The 10,088-nt window shown below is 41.1% G+C and overlaps 1 protein-coding gene across 1 annotated transcript; it reads left to right on the top strand.

Annotated features, from left to right (window-relative positions):
* Positions 1–2,800: 2,800 nt before the first annotated feature.
* Positions 2,801–9,859, top strand: LOC101851646. The gene is made up of 4 exons (XM_005100275.3): positions 2,801–2,879; positions 5,391–5,518; positions 7,499–7,804; positions 9,610–9,859. Exons 1-4 carry the CDS (start codon positions 2,867–2,869, stop codon positions 9,775–9,777), a joined length of 615 nt encoding a protein of 204 aa, XP_005100332.1. The 5' UTR covers positions 2,801–2,866; the 3' UTR covers positions 9,778–9,859.
* The last annotated feature ends 229 nt before the right edge of the window (positions 9,860–10,088 follow it).

A 10,088-nucleotide genomic window follows, 5' to 3' on the forward strand; every position in this document is an offset into this window, starting at 1 on the left:
GAGCTAAAAAACAAAAATTTGATAAAATTTTAAACCTGCAGTAAAAATGCCAATTCCTTCACCCTCATTATTTTGACAAGAGTCTGATTTCACCACGCTGACTCACTTTGTATATTTCAAATTATGCATGTCGTTACCTGCTGCCTTTGTATGCTTCAGATAATATAATTATATATATATATATATATATATATATATATATATATATATATATATATATATATATATATATATAATTATATTCTTTAACATGCACAAATTGCACACGAGACCTCCGAGAATTTTCGCCCGTTGTCCTAGAAGGCTAGGTGTGGAGTGTGGATTTTTCCCACCAGAAGATCAGGGGTGTGGCTGAAAGACAGCAGTAAGAAAGAGCCAAGGAGTAGCCGTAGAAAGGCATCAGAAAGAGTCGCAGAAGCCCAGCGAGGAGGGGGCAAATGAGGTGAAGGGTTGGGGGCAAAAGGTGGAGACGAGAGCAGACCACAGAACATTGCTAGAGATCAGGAAAGAACGTGAAAAGAGAACGTTTTAGAGAAGAACATTTTTCCGTCGCTACTCGGGACCTTTGAAAGAGAGGCGATCACCTTAAACCTCTAGGCCACAAGAGCCCCCTTTTCAGGTAAAGAAAACGGATAAAGCGATCAGATAAAGAAAGTAGAGTTAGATCATCTGTACTAATAAGGAAGTTGTGTTTCTTTTCAAATGTCCCCTTAAAAACTTGTTTTGGAGAGCTTTACTTTTACGTTCTGGGTGAGTTAAAGTGATGGCTTGTTTCCTTGTATACTCCTGGTCCTGCTCTTATTATTTTTCGCCGAGCTTACTGACACGTGCGTGCGTGTGTGTGTGTGTGTGTGGGGGGGGGGGGGTAGGAAGGGAAGGAGGTGTATAAAAAAACGATACGAATTCCTTAATGCCACTCGAAACGACAACAATTCACGAGAGAGAGAGAGAGAGAGAGAGAGAGAGAGAGAGAGAGAGAGAGAGAGAGAGAGAGAGAGAGAGGGAGAGAGAGGGAGAGAGAGAGGGGAGAGAGAGAGAGAGAGAGAGAGAGAGAGAGAGAGAAATAGATCGATAGATAGGTACATTTTAGATAGATACAGACATCCTCAAATTTTCTTTATCAGCCAATGAAATTTCCCAATCCTGTCACATGACTTCCTCTTCAAAAGGGCGTCGACAATATTAGTGTAAACAGTAGTTTTGTTCAGCCCAAAACATCAGCCTGTTTATTATGTTTGATAGAGACAGCTCACTTTACCCAAGGTGGATTAAGCCGCTTTTACCCTCTACCAGCAGGCAAAAAAAATCCTTTGTCCTGTGAAGGCTAAGTGTTGTGAGAGGATTACTGTGCCTGTAATTAGAGCAAAAAAAGTTACGCAAGGCATCAGGGGACTTTTCCGGGATATAGTTGGTTTTGACAAATCACTACCATTTTCATAGCCCACATCTTTATTTCAATCATTATTCATTTTTTTAAAGTCAGTCTTCCGATCTTGGTAGACTAGCTCCCAACCACTCAATGTTATACTTTCTGCAATCAGTTTGTGCGTATAGAAACATTTTTAAAAAGCTGATTTTCTCAAAAGTGCTAAAATGGATGTAGTGGGGTTTGCATCTCATATATACATATACAGTCGAATCTGTATAATACAGCCATCTGTACAAACGGCCACTAACCATTCCCCCCTTACGTTTTTTTCCTATATAATTTAACTGTGTAAAACGGTTACATGTCCAACGCGGCCGCGGCCACCTTATTTGATAAAATAAATGAAGGTAACATTTACCTGCCTCAGACTGCCAGACGTGGTCACTCATCGCCCGACGCTTTGTCATAAATTTTGAATTGGCACTTGAAGCTGTGGACGGGCCGTCAGTATTCATTCACCTTTCGTTATTGTTAGTCACTCCTATGAATGTTTACCCAAGTTGACCAATGGGTAACAATACATTTTCAACTGTTCGTGAGGGAAGCGTGTGATTCGTCATAACCTGTAAACCCCGCCCATAACTCATACACAACGTATGAGGTGACTGGTCACTGTTTTGTTTACCTAATCTGTAACAAAGTAACATTGGACATTGACATAAACTTGCGACAGAAGCGCCTCTCGTTCTCCGAGAGGTGGCAACCCGTGTGTTTGTTTTACCATGGCACACGGTCTTCATCTTCTACATAATATTTCGTATTTTACCCTAGCAAAAGATCAGCAACAACAAAACAAGCTAACAAAACAACAACAACAGCAACAACAACAACAACAACAACAATAACAACCAAACAAACCAATAAAACAACAACAACAACAACAGTCCAAAGCCTAGATCAGCCCCGATTTGGACCTCAGAAGAGAATGGTTTTATTGCTTTCTTCATTTTGATCAGTCCTGCCTAAGACGGCCACCGCTGTTATTATACGGCCACATTTCTCTTTAACAATGGGTGGCCGTTTAACACATGTTTGACTGTATATTATATAAAATGTGTGTTTGTTTGTGTATGTATGTGTGTTTGTTTGCGTTTGTGTGTTTGTGTGTGTGTGTGTGTGTGTGTGTGTGTGTGTGTACATGTGTGTGTGTTTGTGTGTGTGTACATGTGTATGTGTGTGTGTGTGCACGTACGTGCACGTGTCTCTGATTGGTACATCTGCAAAGTGCCTTTACTTGGGTTGGTTCATTATTTTACTTCCTCTTTACAATAATATTATTTGTTGCTTGTCGTCTGTAATGGGACCACCCCCACGAAGTATTAAATATAAAGGCAGTGACAAGAGGCGAGGAAGCCAGACACCAGAGCGCTCTCGGGAGAGACGACGTTCGGGCTCTTTGTGGAAGTCTACGTGTGTTACAGTATTGACAAAATCAGTATGGCTAGCAAAGGTAAGACAGTGCAATTTGATACGGTAGAGAAATACAGTTCCTTTTGTCAGCCGCTAAGTCGGTTAGGCCTGCTTTGTAGACAATAGGCGACAGGAGGATATATAAAAACAACAACAGCAACAACAGCAACAGTAACAAAAACAACAACAACAACAACAACAACAACAACAGCAACGACGACGACGACAACAACAACAACAACAACAATAACAATAACAAAAACAACAACTAAAACAAAAACAACAAAAGCAACAACAACACAACAACAGTGACAAAAACAACAGCGGCAACAACAACACCAATAACACCAACAACAATAACCACAACAGAAACATTATTTTTATTATTATTATTATTATTATTATTATTATTATTATTATTATTATTATTATTATTATTATTATTATTATTATTATCATTATTATGATGATGATGCTGATGATGCTGATGATGCTGATGATGATGATGATGATGATGATTATGATGATGATGATGATGATGATGATGATGATGATGATGATGATGATGATGATGATGATGATGATGATGATGATGATGATGATGATGATAATTATAGGGTTTTTTTCGACCAAATTCACGCTTAGATTTTCAAATACCACATTGCATCTTCAATTTTGTCTTTGACACCCGTTGACCCCTACCTACTTCAATAGCAAATATCTCGACTTGTATAAAAGATAGGCGGGGTAGTTTTCACCAAAAGCAAGAGAGCGGAACAAGCTTTAAGATTATGCCAATAACTCCACATGTCCAAAAATTGTCGAGCGCCTGATTCCACCGTTCCTTAACATAATTTGCAGTAACAATGTTGTTTTTTTGTGGCATTTTTTGGTAAGTGTTTTACGGCGCTCGCAACTGCATAAGGTCATATGAGCGCGCGGGGCACACCTAATATTTTCAGCTGGTAGGACATTTTTGAATTTTGCCCGGGTGGCGCCGAAGCCTACTCTTATCGATTTTAGACCACCAACTGAGATTTTTCGCCCTTGTCCGAGAAGGCTAGGTGTAGATCTTTCCTACCAGAAAATCAGGGGTGTGGCAGAAAGACAGCAGTAAGGAGGAGCCAAGGAGTAGCAGTAGAAAAGCTGTAGAAAGAGTCAGGAGCCCAGAGGAGGGGGGCAAAGGAGGTGAGGGGTGGGGGCAGAAAGTGGAAATGAAAGCAGACAACAGAACATTGCTAGTGAACAGAAAAGGAGGTGAAAGGAGACAATTTTACAGAAGAAAATTTTTTGGTCTCTACCTGGATTCGAACCCGGGACCTTTGAATGAGAGGCCAACACCTTAACCTCTAGGCCACGAGAGCCCCCGCAGTAATAATGTAATACTTGAACTTTAAAACGATTTCACATCTAAAAAGGAAAACTGCATGCGCATGACATCATAATGAAAAGCTTTGGAGTAACCAAATAAACAATAAACTTCACAGTATCATGCCCAAACTGGGCCCACGAAAACCGTCGGGCCTCTCCAGCAGAGATGAAGTTGTATTATTCACTCGATTACGTATCGGACATACCCCCTTGACACATAATCAAAGATCGTACATAACAAGATTGTTCGCGCAGCAAAAAAAAAAGTGTCCGTGGAAGTCCGCGCATTGATTCAGATGGTGCTGCTCTTTTTTTTTTTTATAGCTCTCTTTCATTTCTCCAGAAGAAGAATAGGAAGAGCACAGTTTGTTAGTTTCCCTCTAGTTGTTTTTCACACAGGTAGGATAACTCTGTTCGCAAAGTCCGAACTTTTTTGAAGAGGGCGCCGACGAGTTTTGAATACACTTTTTTAACTGGCTCAAAAAGAGGAGTGAACAATCTTGTTATGTACCATCTTTGACATAACAATATAACTTCCTGTACGGCGAAGAGAAACCCTTCTTTGTCGGATGTGATACGGACTTTGCCACCAGATACGTATTAACTGAATGTTCGGGGTTTGGAGTGATCTGAAGAAAACATTATACACGTAGGAAATTGAATGATTTTTTCTCCATTGTTGATCTCAACAGAATCTTCGATTTTATAAAGGTCCATGACCTTTACGGTAAAATGTAGATATATTGTTGTTTTAATTAAATGTAAATTGCTGTTGTTTTTACAGCAAACAGTTTTTACCAAAATATTTTAAATAATTGAATCTGATTATTGACCAAAGACAACAACTATTCATTATTGTGAATGCAACCAACCTGCGTTTCACGCGCTCATATTATGACCTTGTGCAGTTGCGAGTGCCGTAAACTCTTACTAAACTAAACTAATCATTGGGCCATTTAAAGTTACAATGTGACCTTTGAAGTTACAATGTGTCATTTAAAGTTACAATGTGACGTTTGAAGTTGCAATGTGACGTTTGAAGTTACAGGGTCACTGTGCAGGTGAGAGTGGGGTTGCAGTTACCTCTTTCAGGAACAGTAAACAGCCGGTTGTAATTGGGATGATGCGAGACAGAAGACATGAGGGTTATACTTTTTTTCACCATTGCCCCCCCCCCCAGCCACGTTTTTAGTGCGATCAGCTCCACGCCCCAACGACAACACCAACACAAGAAGAGCACAGAAAAACACCGTGTTCACTACTCACTCCGGGAACTCTTCTGGAAACCATAAACCGCAGCGGCAGTTTGTAAGTGTTCACCCACACGCCACACGCCCCATGTCTTCGTCTGTGTGTCTGATAGCGTGTTGCTTCTTTTAACGTTACCTTACTTTTCCGATCTAGCGACCATCTGAGTTCTGGCCCTTCGGCCCGTCGATATGGAAAAGAATTTCCAAGTTTTTATCAGCTGTGTTTTGTTGTTGTATAGAGTATTTGCAATATCTGGGGAGGCAGGAAGAAAGGTACCACGCAGATTGCTAAGCGCATGGCAGGTTATGAGGTGGTGTGATACTGTTTCATCCTGGCAGTCACACAACGGGCAGTCAGGTGGGGTGTCCTTGCGGATACCTATTTAGGTATGAATTCAGTGGAATGTGTTGTGTTCGTAGGCGAAAGATCGTGACTTGTTCTCTTCTACTCAGGGAATTTAATGCATCTTTTGAGTTTGGAGCAGTCATGTGTGCCAATACAGTTCTTCCAGTTTTGCTCATTGCCCACCCATTCAGCCACTGTTTCCTGGTGTTGCATTTGAAGATTTACTTGCCTGTCTATAGTGAGACTGGCTTTTGGGGTTGTGTTTATAATGCTCCCTACTTGGCAAGGGTGTCTGCTCTGTCATTTCCTGGAATGTTGCTGTGGCCAGGTATTCTCTGAAAGGTCAGGTCGACGGCGTAGGTCTGCATGAAGGTGTTGATTGTTAAAGCCACAGGTAGGCTGACTGGGCTTTCAAAATTCATGTTTTCCAAAGCTTGGATTACTGATTTTCCGTCTGTGAAGATAACAGTATCCTTGATTTTGTCTGGACATATAATGAAAATGTTAGTCAGGTGGAGGATTGCTGCTTCAACGGTGATGGCCTCTGCCTCATAATTTGTACAAGAAGTACCACAGGCACCAAATAGTTTTTGTTGTTTCTTTTAAAAAAAATCTCTATTTCAGTTATTTGTCTATTAGAGTTTTATTCACAACCAAAGAGGATATTTGTGATAAATATAACTTCTTGATCACAATCTTTTTTCGCCAATTGGTTTGCTAAGGTTTGGGAAAGAGGAAAAAGGGCAGCGATGTGCAAAACGTTAAGATAAATAAAAAGTGGTAAGAGAACGCAGTCGCCACGTGTGTTTAGTGTCTGTTTACTTGTTTTTTTTAACGGGGTGGGAGATAGGGGGAGTGGTTACTTGTGTAACTCAAAGAAAACAAAAGTGACCATAGACACATATGAATCGCTTTTTCTAAATTCTGATAGAAGACGGATACATTTTTTTCTCCAGAAGATCTTCAATTAATCAGTTCACAGCTTTTTAAAGCACAAAACATGCTTGGCCAACGATCTGAAATCACTCAAAAGAGAGCGGTTTAGTTCAGTGGGCTGTTCAGAAGCATAACTCTATCCTTGAAAATGGCCTTCAGCAAATGTTCAAGCGATGAAGCTCTTTCAAAACGTCAAATTATTAGAGTTTCTCATAACAATAAGAATGGTAAAATTGCACTTTGAGTTCGCGCGCTCATATGACCTTAGCAGTTACGAGCGCCGTAAAACCCTATACTACTACTACTACACTTTGAGTAGTTTTAAGAAACAAAAGAGACTTTCTTTGATTTCAACATTTTGAGAAGCGCTTGATTTCACCCTGAGCTCACGAAAAGAGATCCCCTATTTGTTTCATCTAATTTCACCTGGAAGTCCGTTATGACCTGTAGCTCTACGGGTGCAACAAATCTGACCCCGAAATGTCATGTGACAAGTAGTAGTCTTGTGATTGACTGTTAGCATCGATATATTTTTAGTAGGCCCGATTGTTACCTAGAAAAGAAACATGTTTGATTTATTTTAAGATTTGACCAATTTATGCCAAAATGACAGTCTTTGACCCTCTGACAAGGAAAATCTTACCGCCTTTAGATGTTTCAAACCATATCAAAAGGGTACTGGGCAAAACAATTGTTTGCATTGTGAGCTTGGTATACGTCACGTGTGTTGTTCCCTTTGTGGACACTTCTCATCAGGTGGCAGTGACCCCACACCTCAGAACAAGGGTCACTCAACAAGAGGCAGATGCAGAGTCACTGTTCATGACCGTAGTTGCCACTCAACAAGAGGCCGACCCAGTGACCTTGACCGTAGTTGCCACTCAACAAGAGGCCGACCCAGTGACCTTGACCGTAGTTGCCACTCAACAAGAGGCCGACCCAGTGACCTTGACCGTAGTTGCCACTCAACATGAGACAGAGACACACCCACTGCCCCTGGCCATAGTTGCCATTTTCTGTTTCTTTCCCCTGGGTATTGCGGCCATGATAAAAGCTGTGAAGGTTAGTCTTGTCAGTCTGTTTATTCGTTCGCTTGTTTGTTTGTAAGTTCGTTTGTAGGTGGTTGGTGGGTGCTCTGGTGTGGTTTGCTTCTTCTTTCCTATCAAACATCTATCTTCCTTATCTCCCCTCTTTCTTTATTATGTTTGTTACTCTCTTGTAACACCTCTAATCTTTTGGCGCTCATAAGACCTCATGCAGTTGCGAGTGCCGTAAAACCTCTACTTAAACAAAACAAACGTAAGTTCGTTTTTTTTTTCGTTCATTTGTTTGCTTGTCTGTTAGTTCGTTTGTTTATTCATTCGTTTGTTTCAGTAAAGAGATGCTCATCGATACCGCCAAAGCTTGGTAAATTCCAAAGCCGGAGAGTCCATGGAAATTTATACAGTAATAGTGTTACGCTAGATACGGTTGTGGTCTGATAAGTACAGCCATCTCTGTATATATATAATGAACTTGGCAGAGGCCACAATCGTGTGGGTCACGCTGCCTATTCGACACCTCAACAAGCCACTGAATCTTCGTGATTCAACCGCACATTCGCCATCGGGCTGCATAACTGGCACTTGGGCGGTTGGATCACGTGGAAATTGGGGGCTGGTGTGATAAAGGCGATTGATTTACTGAAGAATTAAAACACTTTGCAATAATCTTTCAAATTCGCGATTTTAACATAGGGTGTATCAAAGGCTGTACTACAATGTACATAAAGGGATCAAAATGTGATTTTCGAAAATGTTGTCACTCAGGCGGTTGAATCACGGGGCTAGCGACGAGCATCCTCAGTAAAAGTCTTTTGTTCACTTTTTAAAGTTGGAGAGAGGTGTGGACATGCCAGTCGAGTTTATTGTCTATGGTGACACCCAAATACTTATAATCTGACACTTGCTCGACGTTTCCACTTCTAATTTGGAGTGGCTGCAGGAGTAATGTCCATTCTCTAAAGTCAACTACAAGGTTTTTTCACATTTATGGATTGCTTGCGAGTTTCACACCATCCAGAAAAATTGAATGTAAAATTCCGATAAGCAGTTTCGTCATAGTCAGCCCAAAAGAGCTCAATTAATGGTCGAACCGTCCACAAATGTAATCAATAAATTGATGTTATTGTGTTTAATTTGTCAATCGTTGTGTATAGTGTACACAAATCTGGCGACGAAACACATCCTTCCTGTATTTGTTGTCATGTGTGTCGATGAGGAATGTTTCAGTTTTATATTCTGACTTCGGTTGGTCAGAAAATTCCCCGTCCGTAGTGTTAAATTGATGTTTACACAGCTGTTTTCTAATTTCTTTAAAAGGATAACTGGCTGGATAGAATTAAAGGCTGACGAAAATTCAACACACAGGATCCCACAGTATGTTTTTTGGTTTGTCTAAGTATCTATTAATGTTGTCGAGAATAGAATAGTAGAATGGCGTTTTCCACGCCTATTTCACGACGGTATGCAAATTGTAGAGGGTCCTGGATGGGTTCAATGTATGTTCGTAGCTTTTATGACACACCTTTTTTCTAGACCTTTCATGAAAATCTTTCTATCTATCTGTCTGCCAGTTAGTAAATCTGACTGTCAGTAAGTCAGTCTGCCTGTGTGTGTACGTATGTTTGAGTATTTATGTGTATGTATGTACCTCCTCCAGTAGTAATGAGTACCTGACTTCGAGTTGGGGAAGTAAAGGCGGCTTGGAAAGGAACTGGCTACCCTACCACAATATGCCGACGGCCCAGGAAGTTGTTTCACTAACAAGGCAATCCTCAACGTCCGGAAGAGATGCGGGAACTTTACTTTATGTATTTCCTTCCACAGTCCCGGGATGCCCAGCTCCGCAAAGACCAAGAGGCAGCACAGACCCTCGCGGAAGACTCCCGCCGCTTCTCCCGCATGTCTTTTAAGCTTGGGTTCTTCATTGTGTGTACCATGAGTGTTGTTGTTCCCTTTGCTATTGTCTTCTATATTGCTACGGGTACTAATTAATGTTGTCACTTCATACAGACCTGAGGAAAGATAACCAACTCTTCCCTGACCCGCCCGCCCACCCACCTACAAACCAACATATTGTATTGGGCTTACAGAAACAAACGAGCTGGCCACGCACTTCTCTGTCTGTCTGTCTGTCTGTCTGTCTGTCTGTCTGTCTTTCTGTCTTTCTGTCTGTCTGTCTGTCTGTCTGTCTGTCTGTCTGTCTGTCTGTCTGTCTGTCTGTCTGTCTCTCTCTCTCTCTCTCTCTCTCTCTCTCTCTCTCTCTCTCTCTCTCTCTCTCTCTCTCTCTCTCTCTCTCTCTCTCA

Source organism: Aplysia californica, unplaced genomic scaffold (genome assembly GCF_000002075.1).
Source record: "Aplysia californica isolate F4 #8 unplaced genomic scaffold, AplCal3.0 scaffold00242, whole genome shotgun sequence".
NCBI classification, from domain to species: domain Eukaryota; kingdom Metazoa; phylum Mollusca; class Gastropoda; order Aplysiida; family Aplysiidae; genus Aplysia; species Aplysia californica.